Source organism: Martes martes, assembly GCF_963455335.1.
Source record: "Martes martes genome assembly, chromosome: 1".
Lineage (NCBI taxonomy): Eukaryota > Metazoa > Chordata > Mammalia > Carnivora > Mustelidae > Martes > Martes martes.
Window position 1 is genome coordinate 215,343,147 of NC_137888.1, and position 23,979 is coordinate 215,367,125.

General features: G+C 48.9%; 1 protein-coding gene across 1 annotated transcript in view; it reads right to left on the reverse strand.

Moving 5' to 3' along the window:
• Positions 1-2,282: 2,282 nt before the first annotated feature.
• The window catches only part of ZNF556 (zinc finger protein 556), a 144,276-nt gene continuing 122,579 nt past the window's right edge, over positions 2,283-23,979 (reverse strand). Inside the window, exon 5 of the mRNA XM_080800378.1 lies at positions 2,283-2,617. Coding sequence (XP_080656504.1) covers positions 2,574-2,617 — 44 coding nt within the window. The 3' untranslated portion in view covers positions 2,283-2,573. The remainder of the gene's footprint in view (positions 2,618-23,979) is intronic.

The window sequence follows — 23,979 nt, forward strand, 5'->3', positions numbered from 1 at the left end:
ATTCGGATCTCAAGGGACCCGTTCACGTGTGTCTCCGATTCTGTGTTCTGGGATCACGACCTGCGGATTTAATGACCCGTGAGACGGGTTTGCGAGACGGAGATCGCACGTTCCGGTAAAGGCCGTGGCGGTTCTAACTTACATCGTTTGTTTGGTGAAATTGTTAGCCGTGCGTTTGAGGAGACACCGTGGCTTTGGTTTTGGTTTTGTTTTGTTTTTGGAGAAGGCGCGCTGGCTGGCCTCGAGGAGGGCAGGGGAGGGGCAGAGGGAGAGGAAGAGTGTCAGGCCGACCCCAGGCCCGGCGCGGAGCCTCCCCAGGGCTCAGTCTCTCGACCTGAGCCTAAGTCAGGAGTCGGCTGAGCCACGGGCTGAGCCGCCCAGGTGCCCTGCGACTGTGGTTTGGGAACCTGAAAGTGGCCAGGGTCCCCGTTGCCCGGCCTCTCACAGCACTGTGTTGACTGGAATCCATTTTTGTTGGTTTTCTCTAGACTAAAATAAGAATTTCTAATCCCTGGTTTCTTTTTATTTTTTTTTTAAAGATTTTTTTGGAAAGATTTTATTTATTTATTTGACAGAGAGAGATCACAAGCAGGCAGAGAGGCAGGTGGAGAGAGAGGAAGAAGCAGGCTCCCCACAGAGCAGAGAGCCCAATGCGGGGCTCGATGCAGGGCTCGATCCCAGGACCCCGGGATCATGACCTGAGCCAAAGGCAGAGGCTTTAACCCACGGAGCCACCCAGGCGCCCCTAATCCCTGTTTCTACAGGAGTAGCCTCTTTACAGAAGAAATCGGGCCGGAGGCCAGCACACTGCCAGCAGGCACAGATCCCAGAGGAACAGCCGGTTCTGAAAAGGAGCTGGAACAGAAGCCGAATGAGTCGTCAGAGACGGGAAGCCCCTAACCCAGGTCCCCGTAGGCCCTGCAGGGCGCAGACAGGCCGCGGGGCTCTGATCCCAGGACGAAACCGACCCTCCCGCTCAGGGTGGGGGAGAAGGCAGCGAGCGCAGCGGGCTCTGTGGGACCCGCACCTGTTTGCCCAGCAGGTGGGACGTGGGGTCTTCTCTGGGTCCATGATCTGGGTCCATGATCACCAGGGAACTTGACCCTAAAAATACAAAAAAAACCTTGACCCAGTTATTTTTCAGCAAAACTGGGTTCATCTGGGAATAGCAGAGAATTCTAATCCGGGACACACAAGCCCCGACCAAACCGCAGGCGAGTCCGGCGAAGGAAGGGAGGACCGCTCTCTCCCGGAGAAGGGGACGTGGGCGGGCCGTTCCGAAGACAGTGTCCACTGGAGCAAGCCGGGGTTCCACGGGTCGTGGCTTCTCATTGGCTGGGCTCTGACTGTCTCTCACAGTCTGGGCTGTGAGTGTCTCTCATTGGCGGGGCTGTGACCGGCTCGTTGGTTGCGCTGTGACCAGGGCAGGAGGAAACCTTCCCCCGTGGGCTTCCGGGGGCTGTAGCGTACCTAAAACACAGACTTGCAAGGTGCTCGTCTGAAGTTTGGGGATTGAGAACTTCCCCTGCTGACCTTCCCGCTCCCTTCTAGGGAGTTTTTCTTGTATTTTCATATTAATGTACTTTAAAAGCCTTGACTTCCATTGGGTAAAATCCCACCAGCTTGTTCTGTAACGCATCTCCGCTAGTCTTAGACACGTTCCTTATAGTTCAATAGAGAAGTCGTGCCTGGCTGGCTCAGATCGTGGGGCATGCGACTCTTGGTCTTGGGGTTATAAGTTGCAGCTGCGTTGGGCAGAGAGATGACTTAAAATCTTTATCAAAAATGAAAAAAGTAGTAGTTTGTTTTAAGTTCAAACAGAACAGAAATGAACAAATCCCATAACAATACCCCAGACAAACCTGGTTGTACATTCAGTGAAATTTTCTTAAAAACTCTTGACCTTTTGAGAGACTTGACATCATGGTCTCAATTTGGTGTCTCTCCGTTTATTTCCTTATGCTGTGTTTCATTGAATAACGTTTTGTAGGTTTTCCATTAAATCAATTTATATCCTCCATTAGACATATTTCAGACATAAGGACAGTTAGCTAGGTAGTAGTTATAAAGGTCAATGTTAAAAAGTCTCTTTTTGGGGGATCCTGGGTGGCTCAGTCAGTTAAACCACTGCCTTTGGCTCAGGTCATGATCTCAGGGTCTGGGGATCGAGCCCCATGTCGGGCTCCGACTCAGCAGAGCGTCTGCTTTTCCCTCTCCTTCTGCCCTTCCCACGCACTTGTGCTCTTCTCTCTCTCAAATAAACAAGTAAGTCTTTTAAAAAGTCTCTTTTTAATATTTAATTTTCAACTGCTTGTTTCTGGTGATTAAGTGCACCCTGAGATTTGTGAGTTTGCATTCTGGAAACTTACTAACCATCTGATTCTGTGATTATCTTTCTAGTCTTTTTGGACATGACCTGCATAATCATTTGACTTAGGAGTAAAGGAAAAATGTTTTTCAGTTACAGTTTTTCTTCAGCTAAAACTACATCATTGGTTTTCTCTACAAGTGATTGTAAAAAATCAAGCACGTACTACATTTCCGCTGTAGAGAGATGTCCGTGTCTTTCCTCGTTAGCTGCTCAGGGTGAGAAGTACGTTTGGATGCTTGAAAAGACCTGAAAGAAGTAAGACTTGAAATGTGGTTTGTGTTAATCCATTTAGAAACGCTAACTTTTCTAACAGCTCAAAACACAGAGGAGGGGCGTCTGGGTGGCTCAGTTGTTAAGCAGCTGCTTTGGGCTCAGGTCGTGATTCCAGGGTCCGGGGATGGAGCCCCACACCGGGCTCCCTGCTCACTGGGCAGCCTGCTTCTCCCTCTCCCACCTCCCCTGCGTGTGTTCCCTCGCTCGCTGTGTCTCTGTCAAATAAATAAGTAAAATCTTTAAAAACACAGAGGAGAAGATAAAGAGGGAGTTATTAAACTCATTATCCCTAACCATGCAGAGTGACGCGAGGAGGGGTCTTTTGCTCCCACCCCGCTGTATGCAGCAGAGACACGTGTGAAACAGGACCGGCCTTCCCCTCGGATGTGCTCGGCGGACTGTGTTCTAGATTGGACCGTCCCACACGCTGGGAGAGCTCTCCTGAGCACGCGCGTGTTGACCCAAACGAGACAAGGGTAGACACGTATCTGTTTCCTGGGGAGAAGCAGTCCACCGTCGAAGACTCGGAAAGAACCCTAAGGAGGTTTATACGCAAAGCCCAGCTGCCGGTTCACTTTCTCTGTAGCGGTCTGTGCTCCAGGGATGACGAGAAAGACAAGATGAGGCTTTCGTAACCCGAGAGCTCCGTTACTCGCAGACTTGGAAAACACAGTGGAATGATTGTTCACTTCGTGTTTGCTCCATTGAGACGAGTGATGGAAATGGGCGCCGCCGGTCTCTGAAAACTCGCCACATCCGCTACAATAAGATCTTGTTGGTTAATACTGGTTATCTGGTCTTCTCTATATTCGTACATTTTCAGAGCTCAGCAGGCTTTGCAAAAAATGCAAGTAGAGTGACATGTTCTCCTTGTATTAAGGCAGATCTGTGAAAGTAATCTAATGCAGTCACATCTCTTTGCGAAGCGTGCGCTCTCAACTGGGAAGTGACCCGCGCTGTTTGGCAGGAAGCCCCCTCCAGGCCAGGGAAGGACCCCGAGAGATGCTGAGCTCGCTTTACTCGTGGTCTCCCTTTCCTCGTCTCCAGGCCCCATGACATTTCTCGCCTTCGGTGCCAGCTGCGTGTACGGGCTGGTGAGACGAGGAAGTACATGAAGACGCCCCTGCTTCCTGATCCAGGGCCCCTGAAACCCTTGTCCTTGCTGGGGGATGGGAGCATCTTCTGTTGCATCAGGTGACTCGGGGTGGGCTCCTGGCTGGCTCCCGGTGGGGGCCGGTCCCCGGGAAGACCCGCGGTGATTAGAAGCTGGAACTTCTGTCCTGCCCCATTCCCTGGAGGAGGGGAAGGGCTGAAAGTGGGGCTCATGGTCCATCAGGCCAACGAGGTGAAGCCTCCATAGAAATCCCAGTAGAAGGGGGTTTGTAAACGTGGGGTGCGGGAAGGGTGGGGCACCCAGAGGACGTACGGACACTCCTTTCCCATCCCTCCCCCCGTGCCTCTGTTTTCCTGGCTGCTCCGCTGTACCCTTTATCCATCCTTCCCTACACTGGAAAGCATAAGTAGGTGTTTCCCTGAGTTCTGTGAACCCCTCCAGCAAGTCACTGGGACGAGGGAGGGGGCACGGGAACCTGCTCTCCTGCCTGTCGGTCAGAAGTGCGGGTGATGGCAGGGCCTGTGCCCGGCGTCTGAACCGTGTGTGTGTTTGGGATGGGGACAGTCTCGTGGGGCCGAGTGCTGACTGCGGGATCTGACCCTCACTCCAGGTCGGTGGCCTCAGGGTGAGTGTCCGGGTGCAGCCCTCCGCTGGCATCGCGCAGAACTCTGTGGGCCTAGGTGACAGAGATGACGGAAGGACAGCGTTCTCTGGGGAGGTGGAGGAGACACAGAGGGAAGAAACACGCGGGGGGGGGGACAGATGTGGGCAGCAGGAAGAGAGACAAGCATAGGTGTCGCTCTGCAAGGCCGCGCCCCACCAACACGCCCGTTCTCGGGGGGCTATCAGGGCTGACCCCTTCCCTCTGCTGGCACATATGCTGCAGTTTTGTAAGTTGTTCTCGTCTTGTTTCTGACCCGATGGCTCTGATGGTCCCGCCTTGGAATGTCGCAGGATCCGTGGGACGGTGCTTCTCCAGGAACTGTCCTTGCCGGATGCAGACACTCCTTAGGTGGTGGCTGGGCTCCTCTGTACATTCTTATAATTTTGTCTGTAGGACTCTGGGATTTCTAAACTCTGCGTCCGATCACCTGCTGATGATGGAGTCTGCCTTTCCGTTTTTAAATCCTTCTTGTTTTCTGTTGCCGCACCGGCCGGACCGTCACGGGTGTGGAATTGTCCGTACGACCCCTCAGCGGCTTGTTCCCGATCTCGGGGGGAACCGGTCACATAGGGAATCGGCTCTCGGTTCCGTCCAGACACCGCTTCTTCCTCAGGGTGCTTGTTTGCATCTGGTCTCTGAGTCAGCGGTGTCCGCGCTCGGGGACATGAGACAGGCATGTCCTCGGCGGGTACGGACTGGAAGCCTGTGTGGTTCGTTTGTCTCGTTTCCATTAGTGGCGCAGATTATGTTCATGAAGAGTCAATATCGAATCCATTTCTAGAAGGGAACAGACTTGGTTTTGTCTTCTGATGTTATCTATACATTTACATGTAAGATTTTCTTCTAAGCAGGAAGAAAATCTTATACGTAAGATTTGCCTTTATCTTTATGAATGTTGCCTTTCAAAACTGTGTGAATTATCCTTTTCCCATTTTGCTGATGCTTTGTGATCCCTTTCTACATTTGGGAATCACCGATGTTTAAATGCTTGGTACCGGGGCGCCTGGGTGGCTCAGTGGTTTAAAGCCTCTGCCTTTGGCTCAGGTCATGATCTCGGGGTTCTGGAATTGAGCCCCGTGTCGGTCTCTCTGCACAGTGCGGAGCCTACTTTCCCCCCTCTCTCTGCCTGCCTCTCTCCCTGCTTGTGATCTCTGTTGAATAAATAAATAAAAATCTTTTTTTTTAAATAAATAAAAATCTTAAAAAAAAAAAAAGATAAATGCTTGGTACCTGCCCTGTGCACTGTTTGAGATGACTTTCGAGTGTGGGGATATTTGAATCTACTGATTTCGCTTCTTTAATGACCAAGGACGTCCTTAGATGTTCTGTTACCTTGCATCACCTCAGGTATGTTACCAATTTGTATAAATTTATTCCTTTATTCTAAGAAATCTTTCCCTGTGGGGCACCTGGGTGGCTCAGTCAGTTAAGCATCCAACGCTTGATCTGAGCTCAGATCTTGATGTCATGGTTGTGAGTTCTAGCCCTGCATTGGTCTCCATGCTGGGCATGGTGCCTACTTAAAAATCAGGGCGTCTGGGGCGCCTGGGTGGCTCAGTGGGTTAAGCCTCTGCCTTCGGCTCAGGTCATGATCTCGGAGTTCTGGGATTGAGCCCCGCATCAGGCTCTCTGCTCAGCTCAGTGGGGAGCCTGCTTCCCCCTCTCTGCCTGCCTCTCTGCCTACTTGTGATCTCTGTCTGTCAAATAAATAAATAAAATCTTAAAAAAAAAAAATCAGGGCATCTGGGTGGCTCAGTCGGTTGAGCATCTGACTCGGTTTTGGCTCAGGTTGTGATCTTGGGGTTGCGGGACTGGGCTCTGCACGCAGCGGGGAGTCTCCTTCTTCCTCTCGCTCTGCTCCTCCCCTGCTTGTTCTCTTTCTCTCAAATACATAAAAAAAATCTTAAAAATCTTTCTCCACAGCTAGTTTATAATATCTTCGAAGTCTACTTAATCTCTGAAATTGTAATTTTGTTTCTTTTTCATACTTTTTACTTGCCTAAATTCTATTGTTATTGAGTGAAATTGCCAAAAGATTAAGGAGGATATATTTTTAGCTTTTATGACTTTTTTTTTTTTTTTAAAGAGGGACAGAGCCCATGTGAGTAGGGGGAGGGGAAGCGGGACAGGGCAGAACCTCAAGCAGACTCTGTACTGATCACAGAGCCCCACGCAGGGCTCGATCTCATGACCCTGAGATCACGATCTGAGCCGAAATCCAGAGTTGGACACTTAACCGGCTGAGCCACGTAGGTGCCCCACTATGACAATTTTTTTTTTAAATAGCTCTAACTGAGGTGTGGGTCACAAACCGTGATGTTTATCTGTTTAAAGGAGAATGTTCTATGGTATTTATTGTATTTACAGAATTATTCAACCATCGTCACACTCACTTTAAAGTATTTTAAGAATTCCATGAAACAAAGTCCATTGGAGCAGCTGGGCTTGGAAGTATCGTTGCTTCCCATTGGCTGAGTTGTCTGTGTCTCATTGGCTGGGCTGTTGCCATGTGGGGAAATCATCTTCCTCCTGTTGTCCTAGTAGAGTGGTGACCCCGGGGTGCCGCCACGTCCTTCTCTTGCTGTTGCTTCTGCAGTTGATCAGGAGTGGTCCGCGGTGGGGCTCCAGCTGCTGGTCTCAGACTCCGTCCTCCTCCTCCTCCTCCTCCTCCTCCCTCCTTCCTTCTTCCTCCTCCTTCTTCTTAAAAAAATATTCAATATTTTAGAGAGGGAGAGCATGAACGGGGGGAGGAGCACAGGGAGAGGGAGAGAGAATTCCCAAGCAGACTCCCCGCCGAGTGTGGAGCCTGACGTGGCGGTGGGTCGTGACCTGAGTTGAAACCAAGAGTCAGACGCTCACTGACTGAGCCACCCAGGTGCCCCTCCTGACTGCATTCTTAGCAGGATTTCCCTGTATTTTTTACATTTCCCCTTTTTGGTAGAGGCCTTTTCTCAAATGCATCATTGATTACGAGTCAGTTTTCCCTTTTTAGTGGTTTTGTTTCTTGGTGCCAGGAAAGAGCTTTCCTGGTAGTGATGTCCCACGTCCCAGGGAAAGGGCGCGGCCGTTGAAAACCAGTTAAGGCTGTATTTGGATCACAAGAAACATCAGAAGGGAGGAGTCTGAGGTACTCATCTCTGGTCCCTGTTTATCAAGATGGTGAGCACGGAAGGTGATCTCCTTGTTGGATACATCAGTTTTATAACGTTTTGACAGATGACAACTGTGAAAGCAAAAGTAACGTGAAAATCCAAATTGTGTGACGGCTCTAAGCCAGGACTCTAAGTCTGAAAGTAGCCAATTGAATATTGGCAGTTTTCAGACTTGGGGAAAATTTTTTTATTCTGTAGGTAAAAACCTGGAGTCACGTATTCCTCCTGGAATTTGCATACAACAGGAACTGAGTCAGTAGCATCTGGGGCTTAGAAACAGCAGGGTGCCAAGGGTTAACAGTGGTATTGCTTGCTCAGAGGTTCTAGACAAACCTCTATCTTTGGCCGTTGGGTTTTCTCCCAGGTAAAAAGAGGCCATTTCAGGGACTAGTGTGTGGGATGCTGGGCCTCTGAGGCTTGTAATTTTCTATTATGGGCTTGACACCTTCAAAGGACTTCTTTATTTATAGGGTATTAATTAATTCTGGGCAGACACTTTGAGAGATCTATTTTATTTTTTTAAAGATTTTTTTTTTATTTATTTGACAGATCACAAGTAGACAGAGAGGCAGGCAGAGAGAGAGAGGAGGAGAAGCAGGCTCCCCACTGAGCAGAGAGCCTCATGCGGGACTCGATCCCAGGACCCTGAGACCATGACCTGAGCCAAAGGCAGAGGCTTAACCCACTGAGCCACCCAGGCGTCCCTGAGAGATCTATTTTAATCTCGATGGGAGGCACACTGTGGACCCTGCCAATATGAGTTGAGGTTTTTGCCCAGGAAGAGGATGTGGGCGATCCAGTCAAGACAAATGATCTGTGTCTCCAGACTCTACTAGTGTGTGTCAGACGTGGAGCAGATGAAGACGTGGAAGGGTCACTTATTTTCTTTGCTTTTATGTTGATTACTGTTACCAGACTCTAGAATTATTTCCCCTTTCTGGGACAGAGACACTAATTTAAAAAATATCTGCCCAATGAAATGAATGGGGCATAGGAACTAAGTAGAAAATGGTGTGTCTCTCAAAGGACCTAAACAGAAGGGAGTGGGTTCAGACACAGGGATCGGTTGAGGTTCGTTAGGGACCTCTGCTATTTGTATTGTAGTCCTCCTAGGTGGGGGGTCCTGTACAGCAAGGGGCTGGGCACGTGCCAACAGGGACAGAGATTCATTCCCAGTGTGGGGAGTGGTTTCTTCGAGCTGATTACAGGGGGAGACTGGGAAGGGTCCCTGTGGCTCCCTGCGGCTCGATCATTGGGAGGGAGGAGGACTTTGGAAAGCCTTGCTGCAGGGAAGCAGATGTGGGAGCACTTCGGTTGGTAACAGTCTTTTCTCCAGTGCCCTGGTCCTCTGCAAGAATAGAATAAACGAGTCAGGTTTTGGTTTTGTTTAGGAACCTCCATTTGCCAGAATTGAGAATTAGGCATTCCGGTGGTCTTGAGGCTCCTGACTGGCTCAGTGAGTAGAGCTCGTGATTGATCTCAGGGTCGTGAGTTCGAGCCCCACCTTGGGCACAGAGCCTACTTTAAAAAAAAAAAAGGGGTAAATTAAAAAAAAAAAAGAATTTTAGCAGTTTTTCTTTTAGGTGACTCATCTAGGATGTGTGTGAATGGTTTGTCAAATTTACCTGCAGTGGACATATTTTCACATTCTATCCTGGTCCTTATGACTAAAGGGAAAAGATACTTGTTCTGGTCTTTAATAAACATAGACTTAAATGCTGCCTGCGTGGATTCCACACCTACAGGAAGACCAGAATTTTCCTTAAAGACAATCTGGAGTTGGTTTGTAATCGTCATGGAAAGGCTGATGATCACGTAATGTTAACTTTTGAAGTAAACCTGCCGGGGGACACCTGGGTGGCTCTGTTGGTTAAGTGTAACCTGCCAGTCATTGTACTAGCAAAAATGGGTTTACTTGGTAATAGCAGAGATTTACAAGTCTTTTTTTTTTTTTTTAAGATTTTATTTATTTGTCAGGGGGAAGGGGGGGAGAAGCAGGCTCCCGCTGGGCAGGGTGCCCAATTTGGGACTTGATCTCAGGACTCTGGGATCATGACCTGTGCAAAAGGACTGAGCCACCCAGGCGCCCCGAGATTTGCCGTCCTGTTGTGTCGGGAGGACCTCTCTTTCATCGAGGAGAAGGGGTATTGGGAGGGACTGTTCCACATAACATCCACCGGAGCAAACTTGGGGCTCCAGCCCTAGTGTCTTCTCATAGGGCGGGCTGCGACTGCCTCTCCTTGGCTGGCTGTTGCCAGGGGAGGAGAAAACTTGCCTTCCCTTGTCCTGCTGGGGCAGTAATGTGTCCAAGATTGTCTCCTGCTATTGAGTGCAGTGGAGGTGCTGCTGGGAGCTCCCCCTGTGGTCTTCTAATTTCACTGGAGTCATGTCTCCTTTATTCATTTTCAGGGAGTCGGTGGGCTCTTGGGTGGTTTCCGCTTGCTGGCTGTTACAAATCAGGCTGCCGAGAGTGTGTGGGAATAGTGTGGAGCTCGTCTCCGCTTGTCTGGGGTAGATCGATCGTCGAGTGGAACTGCTATATTGCACGGTGACTGGACGGTCATCGTTTTGAGGACGCGCCAGACTCCTTCCGGGTTGTGCCCTTTTATGCATGAGAAGGGCACCTGGGTGGCTCAGTTGTTGGAGCATCTGCCTTTGGCTTGGGTAGTGGCCCCGGGGTCCTGGGATCGAGTCCTCTGTTGGGCTCCTGGGATCCAGATCCACATCGGGCTCCCTGCTTGGCTCTCCGCCTGCTGCTCCCCCTGCTTGTGCTCTCTCTCTCTCAGACGAAGAGTCCCCCTTTCTCAGGTCCTCACCAGCACTTGCTTGTTTCTTTGTAGCCATTCTAGTGGGTCTGAAGGGGTAAATGCTTATAATTTGACATCCATTTCCCTGATAACTGACATCGAGCATCTTTTCCGGAACCTGTTGGCCTCTGGCATATCTTCTTAGAAAGGTACCTGCTCATATTCATTCCCCATGCCTTGATCGTATTATTTGTCTTTATATTATTGTTTTTTTATTTTTCATGGGGTCATATGGATTTTTAAAACATATTTAAAATAGTGTGATAAGCAAACCCCAGTTCTGACCACAGTTGAAGTAGAATTGACCTTCTTAGTTAGTGATATGGGTGGCATAGGGGATTTTTTTTTTCCCTTAAGTTTTGAGAACATAGGTTTTGTTTGGATGATCTCAGATTTTTTGAAAAACATGATTTTTAAACTCTGCATTTCATGAGTGTGGTGTCATTCCTTGTTGCTCTTACGGTATGGATTAGCCTTGTTTTCTTTCTCTGTTAAAGTCGCCAGTGGCTGTTACCATCAGGCTCTCAGGGGCTCTTCTTTCTGGCGCCCTTCTGCTGGCATTCTGGGCACTGGGGTACATGGTCGAGGCCCTGCTGATGTCCGTGACTCTTCAGGATCTGGAGCTCCTCTTGTGCACCACGTGTGCCAGGCCCCTGGGCCCTGTGTCCGTGCTCACTGTCCACCTAACCCAGGAAAGGGTGGTGTGTGCCTCTGCCGGGATCGAGGGCACTGCGCTAGGCTCCTTGACCTCGATGCCTTCCAGCGAGAGCAGCCCTGGCATTGTGTGTTCACAGCACCCTGACATCCCGCCTCCAGTTCTTGGGGCTGACGAGGCAGTAATCGTCCTTGAGCAAGTCACAGATGTGCCGTCCAGTTTCAGTGTGGTGTGAACGAGTATTTCATTTTTCCTTCTTTACCATACAAATGTTCTCAGATCTGCTCATTTTCAGTACAAATAGCCTATATTTGGGTGTATGTACGTCTGTATGAGCTGTCGTCATCGCCCTCTGCTTCGGGGTCCCAGCCCTTCCCGTCACTGAGGGCACTGACGTGGGTGTGTTTGTATGTTGTCACTTCCGGCATCGGTGTGACTTGGGTCCTAGGGTGGGATGCAGTTCCCTGTGTGTCGCCCCCGCATCCTCCCACACACACGGGTGAGGAGGGAGCGTTGCTGCAACAGAACATGTGGATGTTCCAGGACACAGTGGTCTTTGCGGATGTGGCTGTGAACTTCACCCCGGAAGAGTGGGCTTTGCTGGACCGTGGTCAGAGGCGGCTCTACAGGGACGTGATGCTGGAGACCTGCAGGAACCTGGCCTCCCTGGGTAAGCGTGGCTCCGCCCCGTCTCTGGGGTTGTAGGGAACGAGTGTCTATCTTCCTTGGTCCGAGGACTGGGAATACGCTGGAGAGGAGACAGACGTGGTCCAGGCCTTCATGGAAACTACCGAGGGTCACATACCTTCTCCATGAAAACAGAGTTTCACGTGTTAAATTGACTATTGCTTCAGTCAAAGTCTGAGACTCCCTAATTTTATCAGCGTGAGGGTGGGCTCCTTTGAGGTTTTCAGTTCTGCGGAAGATGCGCTGCGGTTGACACCCGTTTCTCCTGGTAATCGTGCTGCAGTCAGACTCGCACTTTGTCCTCTTCCGTGACCTTGAAGACCAAATTAACAGCCCATCTTCCAGACTGCTTGTGGCCTTCAAATCCTCCCTCCTGCTGGGCTGTTGTGGGGAGCTGGGCGGCAGCCGCACCCACCATCCGACCTCCCAGCGGTAGCTGGGGCCGTGCAGGCTCCCCCAATGGCCTCGGTGCCTTCAGAACGGTCCAGCAACCCTCAGCCGGACCGGGTTCTGGAGAAGGGGGTGGCATTCGCACATTAGTTAGAAACGTGACTCCGCCCTTGTTTTGAGAAGGGTGATTCTGTCGCTCACCTGGCCTCCCTGTCGGACATTTCATCCATCCCTACCCACGTGGCAAGCCTTTCTGTGTTCTTACAGACGTCGTGTGTGCATGTGAGGATTTTGCCCGGTTCCTTCCTACTTTACTTTTCCGATAATACTATCTCCACATTAGTCACCATTGATTTTAAAGCATTTCCGCATAAACAGGCTGCCTTTTCATACACTTTTCCTCTTATTGCCAAAGTCCCAAAGCACTAAGGTCCTTAGAATTTTTCTGTGGTCACATGTTCATTCTTCCTGATGATCTTCATTTACATTTGGGATCAGTATATGAAGAGAAATCCCCATATGGTCTGTTTTCTGAATTTTCGTACCTTTAAACATCAGGTCATTCCCAAGAAATTAAATTGTGCTTCCAATTCTTGCAGATTGTTGCACTCAAGTTAACCCTTGTGGATCAGGGACTCAGCTGAATATTTTGGAGAATGAACTATCCCGTGAAGATAAAGTAGTAACATTTACAAGAAATGATTCCTGGGCTCTTTTTGGAGAAAACTGGGTGTTTCATCACATTGGAGATCAGTCCCCATCCCAGGAGAGCTGTTTGAGGTGAGTGCCTCTCTCTCCCGTAGGAGAAAGGGGGATCTTGGCAGATTGTTAGAATAACTTGAAATTAAAGAAGGCATGAAGTTATAAACCTAGCTCAACAGCTGCGTAGTCAGAATTACACAAGTTCTTCATAAATGTGATGTCGTATTGACCAGCAGATATGTAATTCAGCTGCAGACATTTATCAGGAAAACCCACATGTAAGAAAGTTTGACAGTTATGGCTATTACTGGGCCCTTATTCTGAGCATTTTGCTTCTACATCATAACAGTGTAGACAGTGACACCAACATGCCCATTCCTTGGAAGTGGTCATTATGTAGTCAAGTGATCATTACTGTCAATAGATCGTTAATAAAGAGATCGGTTAAAATCATTATTCCGTAACAGTGTGCCTTCCGATTTTGAACAGAAGTCGTTTGGTGGAGCGGGGCTGTGAAAGCAGTGAAGATAATCGGTGTGGAGAAACCAGAAGGCAGGTGACAAGTCTTACTGTGCGTGAGGATCGTCCTACTGGAGACAAGTCCCGTCCGTGCGCTGAGTGTAGAGAAGCCGTCACAGACGGTTCTTTCCCTGAGAACCCACAGAGATCCCACCCTGGACACAAACCTAGTCCCTGTGAGGAATGTGGGCCGGCCTGCAGCCGTGTCTCGAGCCCCAGCCCTCACGTGGACACAGACGTTGTAGAGAGACCTTATGACCCTCAGGACACCGGGGGAGCATCGAAGAGAGACTTGAAGAGTCGCGGTAGTAAAAAATCTTTAGAGTGCAAGAAATGTGGAAAAACTTTCACGTGCATGTCGTCCTTTCAGGGTCACGTGAGGGATCGCTGTGCACAGAGAGTCCATGCGTGTGACGTGTGTGGGAAAGCCTTTATGTATCAGTCCTACCTTGCACGTCACGTGAGAACTCACACTGGGGAGAGGCCCTATGAGTGTGTGCAGTGTGGGAAAGCCTACAGTTGCCTCTCATATTTTCGAGAACATGTGAGAACGCACAGTGGAGAGAAACCCTATGAATGTAAGCAGTGTGGGAAGACGTTCAAGTATCCGGCGTCCTTGCAAGGACACATGATGACACACACTGGAGAGAGACCGTATCTCTGTCAGCAATGTGGGAAAGCCTTCAGTTGTCCCAGATACTTCAGGAGACACGTGAGAACGCACAGTGGACTGAAACCCTATGAATGTACGTTATGTGGGAAAGCCTACAGTTGTTCCTTATCCCTTCGAGAACATGTCAGAACTCACAGTGAAGAGAGACCCTACGAATGTCAGCAGTGCGGGAAAGCCTTCAGACATCCTCGGTATTTCCAGAGACACGTGAGGATGCACAGTGGCGTGAAACCCTACGAGTGTAAGGAGTGCGGGAAGGCGTACAGTAGCTCCACGTCGCTGCAGGAGCACGTGAGGACGCACACCGGGGAGAGGCCCTTCGAGTGTCAGCAGTGCGGGAAGGCCTTCACGCGTCACTCCTCCCTTCAAGGACACGTGAGGGCACACAGTCTGGAGAAACGTTACGAGTGTGCCCAGTGCGGGAAGGCCTTCCGCTGGTCCTCGTCCTTACAGAAACACGTGAGAACACATAGTGAAGAGAAGCCCTACGCGTGTCAGCAGTGCGGCAAAGCCTTCTGGTACCCAGCCAACCTGCGAGCGCACGTGAAGACACACACTGAGGAGAGACCCTACGAGTGTCCACACTGTGGGAAAGCCTTCAGCTGTCACTCCTCTCTGCAGGTACACGTGAGAAAGCACAGCGGGGTGAAACCCTACGAATGTAAGGAGTGCGGGAAGGCCTTCTGGTATCCCGTGAACCTGCGGGCGCACGTGAGGACGCACACCGGGGAGAGACCCTACGAATGTAAGGAGTGTGGGAAGGCCTACAGGTGCCCCGCGAACCTGCGGGTCCACGTGAGGACGCACACGGGCGAGAGACCCTACGCGTGTCAGCAGTGCGGGAAGGCCTTCAGGTATCCGGCCAACCTGCGAGCCCACGTGAGGACGCACACCGGGGAGAGACCGTACGCGTGTCAGCAGTGCGGGAAGGCCTTCAGGTACCCGACAAACCTGCGAGCCCACGTGAGGACGCACACTGGGGAGAAGCTCTGAATGAAGGACTGTGCGAAAGCCTTCATTTGTCCTTAAAGTCTTGTAAATCCAATCGGACACGCTGGCAGGAAGTCTTATGAATGTAAAGAATGGTGGGAAGCCTTTAGGTATAGCTCCTCGTATATTTTGTACATAAAAACTCAGGGCTGGACAGCAGTCTTCATTGTTATAAACATGGTTGTGCCTTGTAAGTGCCTCGTCCATAACAGGGATCCCAGTCATATTTATCTCCACTGCATGTTGCCAAGAGGAACCCCTGGGATAAAATATTCCTCTCCGTGCCCTTTGTATGAGATCTATTTTGTTACTTCACCCATGAGAATTGTATAGTTATATAAAATTTCTCATTTCCATTACAATGTCTTTGGGCCCCAGGGGTGATCAGTGACGTGTATTTATATCTCGTCCTCTCTCGTGGGTCCTGGGGATGCCGACTCTGCACGTGCCCTTCCTTTCAGTCTTCGTGACTGAACGACGGATCTTCACGTTGGCTTATTGCTGCCGTTTGCCACACCTCTGCTCCCCACAGAAATTAGTAAATGTGCAGGGACGTTGAAAGAGGACAGTCTCCTCCAATCGCGTTCAGATTGTGGCCTCTGCTGATCGCCCGTCATCTTGGTTGCTCATCAGTCGTGATGCATTAAGAAGGGAAACCCTGTGGCGTGACGATGAGGGCTGGCGTCTGGCGGGTTCTACTGAATTTCGCTGCGAGCGTGGTGAGGTGGGAGACCGTGCGCCCCAGAGTCCTTCTCTCTGTGGTTCTGAGATGAAGGCCGTGAGGAAAGAAACTGCGTGAAGAAGCTTTGCCGGCAGGGGACAGAGATGCGCGGGGACCCACGGGGACTCGGGTCACAGCGCATTTTCCTGATGACTGGTCTGTCGTCTGGAACAGCCTCCAACCTAAGACAAGTTTGACATCAGTTCTTGTTAGGTAGCCTAGTCCAGAGACTTTTCCACACGCTCTCCTGCGATGGACCAGCTCGGTTTTCAGGTCCACGTGGTTCCTTGCGCTGCCCTGTGGCTCCTTGTGTCCATGAGGCCACCTCTTCAGGCCATCGTGTGTAGGGACCTGGCGCGCTTTCATCTCCCCTGCTCTTTCTCCCACATGATTTCTGTGGTAAGCATCATGTCCCTCTCAGGTTAGATCTGTGTCCTGCCTCCCCCTGACAGAATTAATGCTGCAGCCTCAGATGCGGGAAACCTCCTTCCCTTGTTGCACTGTAGAGAGGCTCCAGTAACCCCGTATTTCTTCCTTCTGGATGTTTCTCTACTTGGAATAAGCTCTTGTGAGTGTATGGCGGTTTGTGGCAATTCTCACCTATAGCTGACTAGCTGACTGCGATCTAAGAGATAAACCCAGAATGCTTAATTCCTTTCTGTTGATATATGTAATTTCCCAGGTTTTTTTTTTTACATGTAATTCAAAACAATGGTTTTTTCTTTGTTTTGTCAAATGTGGTTCTCTGCATTGCACATTACTGAGGTTTTCAGAGCTGTTGCATACTTGCAAATGATAGGATGTTTTATGTCCTCTGTTTATTATTTTTTAAGATTTTATTTATTTGAGCAAGAAAAAGAGTGAGCATGAGCAGGATGCAGACTCCCCACTGACGCGGGGCTCGATCCCAGGACCCTGAGATCATGGCCTGAGCTGAAGGCAGACGCTTAACCGGCTCAGCTGCCCAGCCGCCCCTCACAACTGACTTCTCCTATAATATCCTGTTCTACAGGATTAACTTTTTCTTCTGATTGTGTCCGTTTTTAAAAAAATACCTATTCTGGGGGCGCCTGGGTGGCTCAGTGGGTTAAAGCCTCTGCCTTCAGCTCAGATCATGATCACAGGGTCCTGGGATCGAGCCTCGTGTCGGGCTCTCTGCTCAGCGGGGAGCCTGCTTCCCCCACCCCCGCTTGCCTCTCTGCCTACTTGTGATCTCAGTCTGTCAAATAAATAAATAAAATCTTTAAAATAAAATAAAATGACTTACTCCTGGGGCACCTGGGTGTTGCAGTCTGTTCAGTTCCGATTCTTGGTTTCAGCGAGGGTCGTGATCTCAGGGTCGTGGGATCAAGCCCTGAGTTGGGCTCCACGCCGAGCCTGGAGTCTCTGAAAATCACTTCCTTTCCCTCTGCTCCTCCCCCACCTCATGCGCTCGCTCTGTCTCTCTCAAATAAGTATTTTGAAAAGATTATTTACTCCCAGTGGTGATGTTGCCTATGTCATGGTCTCTGAGAAAGACCCCCAGGAGTCATGGTCTCGCAGCTCGGGAGTGTGGGAGAGGGAGCCCGACACACGCATCTTCCGTACTTGTCAACAACTGAACAAACCACATTCGTGGTGAGGGGAGTCTTAGTTGTGGGAATGACTTTACGACTTGGTGCTCCAGGCATAAGCACCTTGAGGAAATTCCTAATTTCTGGAAATGCTGCTTCTCAGTGTTTGTTGTCCAAATAGTTCTGAGGCGTTTACATGAAAGTCCATACTGGAAGGGAAACGTCCTTCCTCCTCATTCCTTCTTGCTGGGAATTGTGCTGAATTGTGCTGAACAAGACGTTTCTTCCCATGACGGATGGGTAAGTGGTTGGTCGTGCTTCACCCAGTGGCATCTCCTTGTATTAACTGCGGGGGCGGAGGGATGGGCCGTTTCTTTCCTGCAGAGCACTCGTGCTTCTGTTGATCTGCCCCCGGTTGACCCAGGTCAGGTTCTGGCTCCACCAGATGGCCCGCCGATGCCCCTCTGGCCCTGGGCCTGGTGCAAGTGTGGTGGTATTTTGGGTGGAGCTGGTTGGGCTTCATGCAGGGGGTGTGTGGCGTGAGCAGCCCCGCTGGGACTAGGGGAAGGGAGTGTACAGGAGTGTGGTAGTGTGAACGGACAACCGCGATTGCACAGTCTCTGCAGAGAGGGGCGCTTCTGGTTATTCCAACCACTGTCAGAATGGGCTTTCCTCTCTACTGTCCTCGGGTCACCGGGATGACCAGTGATCGTGTGGACCCCACGCACTAATAAGGGTCGATACAGCTGCACGGAACTGGAGAGCATGGAAGGTGTGCGTCGCAACCACCTTTTGATGTCACCACCGGTGGGGAAGAGTCCGTATGTGACATTTTCCATGGAAATCTCTTTTTCATAGCAGGACCATGAAATCCTGTTTCAAATTTTTTACAAATTGTTAACCTTTCCATGTACCCAGAGGTAGTTTTCCTTGTGACTTTGTGCTGCTTTTGCTTCCGGTTCTCCTCAGAATCTGCGAGCGAAGTTCAGGGGTGCCCACGTGACACTTTTTGGAGGCTCTGAATCCATACCTGTTTTGTGTCCCTCAGGGGTTGGCCAGTCATATGTGGCCAAACAAGGGACATAGGAAGGTCCAGGGAGGCGGGTGATTAAACTCAGGTCCCAGAGGGACAGTCAGTGCTTATAAAGGGGTGACTTGGGGAGCAGCGAGGGAGCAAGCAGGAGTGGGAGGGCGGGGAGCAGTGAGCGCGAGGACATGTGGGCAAGTGCCCGCAGTGTCTAGACGGACGTGGACTGTCACCGTTTGCCTTGAGCTGAGCGCATAGCCCACGACGGACGCTCCGTATTTTGCCCCCGACACTGAACATAGGGTCTGGGAAAGAAAGGCTCAATGTGAATCATGATCCTGACTTGGTTCCTTTCTTGCTCAGTGGCCTTTGAAAAGTCACCTGCCCCTGCAGGCCCCAGGTAGCTCATACAAGGAGAGAAAAACAGTGTCTGCCTGAAAGAGTTAGCTGAAGAGCAAGTGGGTTCATCTACGCTAAGTTCCTGTACGGAGCACATTTAACGCGCTGCCGGCCGTGAGTAAGCAAGACGTCGCGCAGCCGTCGTCGGTGAGAACGCAAACGTGGCCTCGGACGGTGGAAGCTGGCCTGGAGCTCACTACGGGGCTGTGGCTCCCTCTCATGAAGCAGAGCCAGTTGCACTCACCTGTCCTCAGACGAGGCACTTCCTTGTCAGGGTGAGTCAAGGCATGTGATGGCCGTGTCAAGGCCCTGTCAGGAGGAGGCTAAAAAAGAGTCCAATCCGTGAAAATCAGCAAATATTCCCTGCCTCTAGCTGATGTGCCTGGTGCCTCTCTATTCCTGGTTTCAGCCGCACTGCATTCTTCTGGCTGTCTGGGTAAGAACTATTAAGTCCTTCGGGGCACCTGGGTGGCTCAGTCAGTTAAGTGTCTGCCTTTGGCTCAGGTCATGATCCTGGTGTCCTGAGATCCAGCCCCAACCAGGGCCGCTTCTCCCTCTTCCTCTGCCCCTCCCCTGTGCTTTCTCTCACCTCCTTCTCCTTACTTCCTTCACCTCTACTCGTGTACGCACCTGACATTTCTTAGAAAAGTATCACGCTGCAATTTCTTTTTTCCAAAGAGGAAAGAATCCTAGAGTTTGCCAGTAGTAATCACAATCACCAAGAAGGGGGGTTAAAAGACACTTGAACATCTTTGATTTGCTCCATATCTGACACACTTTAACAGTATGGGGACACTGATCATTTTTTTAAATTTTAATTATTTATTTGAGAGAGATCACAAGTAGGCAGAGGCAGGCAGAGAGAGAGAGGGGAGGCAGGCTCCCCGCTGAGCAGAGAGCCCAATGCGGGGCTCGATCCCAGGACCCTGAGATCATGACCTGAGCCAAAGGCAGAGGCCTTAACCCGCTGAGCCCCCCAGGGGCCCATGATCATTTGTTTTTACAAGATAGATCCCCTACCATCCTTTCTGAGCAAAATTTTCAACTGATATTGATAGAATCCACAGTGTGCCTCCCATCAAGATTCAAACAGATCCCTCAAAAGTTCTCCCTAGAAGGGGCACTTAGGTGGCACAATCAGCTCGGTGACGGACTTTTGGTTTTGGCTCAGGCTGTGATCTCAGGGTTGTGAGACAGAGCCCCGGGTCAGGCTCTGCACTCAGCACAATCTGCTTTAGAGTCTCTCCCCCTCTCCCTCTGCCCCTCCCGCTCTGTACTGTCTCAAATAAATAAATCTTTTAAAAATTTTCTTCCCAGAATTAATCAATACCCTGTAAATAAAGCAGCTCTTCAAGGCGTCAAAGCATAATAGAAGATTCTAAGGCCCAGGGCCTCATTATCCCTTGCACTAGTTTCTGAGAAACTCTTATTTTACCTGTGACAAAACCCAGTGGTCAAGGACAGTTTGTCTGGGATCTCCAAGTTACCAACCTCCATGGGCTGCAGGTACTCCAAGAAAGGACAAGGCTGTAAAACCTGAGGGTCCCGAAGAAAGCCCGACAGGTGAAACACGAGGAGAGCAGAGCCCAAAATCCAGAACAAAACTTACTGTCAGTCTCCAGGCTGGGAGAGAAAGCAGTGAGCCTAGGAGGCTCTGTGAGTTCTGGTACCTGTTTGCTCACCAGGCTCGGAGTCTCTCGGGGTCTACTGGTCCCAATTCTAATCACCAGCTAATGGAAACTTAAAATATAAAAGTGCTAGCTACTTTACCGGCAAGACAGCGGGTTTATTTGGAAATAGCACAGAACTGCAATTAGGGACAAGCACTGTAGGCAAGTGCAGGAAATGTGGTGAGAGTGAAGGGAGTTCCACCGTAGTGGCTTCTCATTGGCTGAGCTGCGACGGCCTCCCATTGGCTGGGCTGTTGCTAGGGAGGAAGAAAACCTCCTCCCTTCAGCTGGGGGTTGAGTGCGCTTAAGGTCCCTCTCCCCCAGTTTGGTCTAGGGCTGGGAAGTGATAGGGTGTGAGAGCCCCCCCCCCCCCCGCTGGCTTCCCAACTTTATGCTAAAGGAGGTTTCCTTTTATTTTCACAAAGGTACACACCCAGGAGTGGAGTTCTAGGTTATATGGTAACTCTTGTGATTAACTCTGAGAGACCACTGTGTTTTCAACAGTGCCTCCACCGTTCATGTTCCCACCAGTGTGTGAGGGTTCCTGTCTCTCTGCATCTTTGCCAAAACCTGTTTTTCATTTCTTACTCAACAGTAGCCATCATGGTTGGTATGAAGTGATAGCTCATGGTTTTGATTTGCACTTCATAAATGACCTACTGGATCGAACATTTCTGAACAGGGCTGGCTTGAATTGAAAGCTTTGTTATTCTGAATTCTAGACCCTTGTCAGATAAAAGAACTTCAGTAAATTGATAATGTACAGATGTTATATCCTTATGGAGATGATTAGTGAAATTCCCGTACATGTTTATTTGAACATATTAAGGGAAAACTACTAATTTTTAGGTGTGATAATGGCCTTTGGATTATGCTGAAAAATTACATTCCAAAATATTCACGGATTAAATAGTAGTATCGGTTTCTTCAAAATTATCTGGTGAAAAATGAGTGGGTGGACATAAAACCTGACAAATGAGGTAAAAGCAGGTCATGGATATATACAGTTTTATTATGCCCTTCAGCTGACCTTCCCCTCTTTTTATTGCAGGAAAATGTACATAAAATGGTAAAGTGTAAAGTTCAGAAGTATTAAATACATTCACCCTGTTTTGCAGCCATCACTACCGTCCATCTCCGGAACTCTTCATCGGGTCAAACTGGAAGTGTTCCCACTAAACACCGACTCCCCACTCTCCTTCCCTCCCTGCCCCCAGACCCCAGCCTCCACCATTTTACTACATGTCTGTATGATTTTGACACTCTTAGTCATACGTGTAGAATCATATGGTATTTGTGTCTCATGGGTTTATTTCACTTAGGATCATGTCCTCAAGATCCATATGTCTCACTACACATTGCGATTTCCTTCCTTTTTAAGGTTGAAAAATAGCCCATTAAATGTATGGCCTCCATCTGGCTTATCTGTTCATCCATCAGTGGACATGTGAGTTGCTTACACACTTTAGGTATTGTGGATAACGCTGATATGAACACGAGCGTACCAATATCTCTTCAAGATTCTGCTCTTAGTTCTGTTGTGTATATACCCAGAAATGGAACTGCTAGATCAGACGGTAATTCTTTTTTACATTTTTCAGCAACTACCATAGTATTTTGCACAGTGGCTTTCCCATTTTATCAACAGTGTACAAGGGTTCCGGCTTCTCCACATCCTCATCAACACTTGTTTCTGGTTTGCTTTTAGAAGCAGCCCCATTGTGTTCGAAGTGGTATCATACTGTAGTTTTAATTTGCATTTCCCTAATGATTAATGATGTCATTTTTAAAAAGATTTTATTTATTTGATAGAGATCACAAGTAGGCAGAGAGGCAGGCGGGGGGGGGGGAAGCAGGCTCCCCGCTGAGCAGAGAGCCCGATGCAGGGCTCCATCCCAGGACCCCGGGATCATGACCTGAGCCGAAGGCAGAGGCTTTAACCCATTGAGCCACCCAGGCACCCCTGATGTCATGTGTTTTTTAATGTGCTTATTGGACATGTATGTATATTCTCTAGAGAATGTCTGTTGAAGTCCTTTGTTAATGTTGAATTAGGTTTGGGGTTTTGGGTTGTTGCATTTTAGATGTTCTTATTCTGGGTATTAGTCTCATCGAATATGTGGATTTTCCAGGTATTTTCTCTCATTCTGTGAGTTGACATTTTACTATGTTGATACTGTCTTTATGTACAGAATTTTCAAATTTTCATGAACCCAAATTTGTCTGTTTTTTCTCTTTTTTAAAGATTTATTTGGCAGCGAGCACAAGCAGGGGGGAGCAGCAGGCTCCCCGTTGAGCAGGAAGCCCAATGTGGGACTCGATCTCAGGACCCTGGGATCATGACCTGAGCTAAAGGCAGACGCTTAACTGTCTAAGCTACCCAGGCGCCCCTATTTTATCTTTTGTTACTTGTGACTTTGGTGTTATAGTTAAGAAATCACTGCCACATCCAATGTTACAAAGCTTTTCTTCTGTTTCCTTCTAAGAGTTTTATTGTTTTAGGGCTTACATGTAGGTTCTTGATCCATCTTGAGTAATGTTTGAATGTGTTATTAGGTGAGGATTCCACTTCATTCTTTTCCATGTGGATGTCCAGTTTCCCCAGCACCATTTATCGAAAGGCTGTCCTTTCCCCACCGACTAATCCTGGCACACTTACCAAAATCAGTTGACCAGGGACACCTGGGTGGCTTAGTCAAGTGTCTGCCTTCAGCTCAGATCATGATCCCAGGCTCCTGGGATTTAGCCCCACACTGGGCTCTCTGCTCAGCAGGGAGCCTGCTTCTTCTCTCTCTACCTGTTGCTCCCCCTGCTTGTTCACAGGATCTGACAAATAAATAAAAATCTAAAAGAAAAGAAAAAAACAAACCACACAACTGTATTTAAACCATGAACATATGATGTGTTTCCATTATTAGATCTTTCCTTTCAGCAATGATGTGTAGTTTTACCTTGTATGAGTCTTTTGCCTCATTGGTTAAGTCCTGAATATTTTAATCATTTTGATGCTATTTTAGTTAGAATTGGTTTTGCAATTTTCTTTCCCTATTGTATTTTATTTTTATTGTATTTAGAAATGAAACAAATCTGTGTGTTACCTTTTTATCCTGATATTTTGTTAAACTCATTTATTTTTAATGGTTTTGTGTGCGTACGTGGACTCTTTAGAATTTTCTATATGTAAGATGTACAGATATAATTTTTATTCCTTTCCAAGCTGGATGCTTATTTATTTTCTTTGCCTGATTACTCCGGGTATGACTTCTGTACCACGTTAAATGGCAGTGGTGAAAGTCATTCTTATTCCTGATCTTAGAGGAAAAAGGCTTTCAGTCTCACCACGGAGTGTGATGTTCTCTGTGGGTTTTTCATATATGGATTTTATAATACTGAGGTCGTTCCCTTCAACTCTTAGCTGATGGAGAGTTACAAAAGGGTGTTGGATTTCATCATGTGCTGCTTCTGCATCAGTTTAAGGTAATAATTTGATTTTTTACCTTCATTCCGTTAATGTGCATTGCATGGATTCGTTTTTGTACCCTGAACCATCTTGCATTCCAGTAGTAAGTCCCACTTCATCGTGGTGTGCAGTCCTTTCAGTCTGCTGCTGAC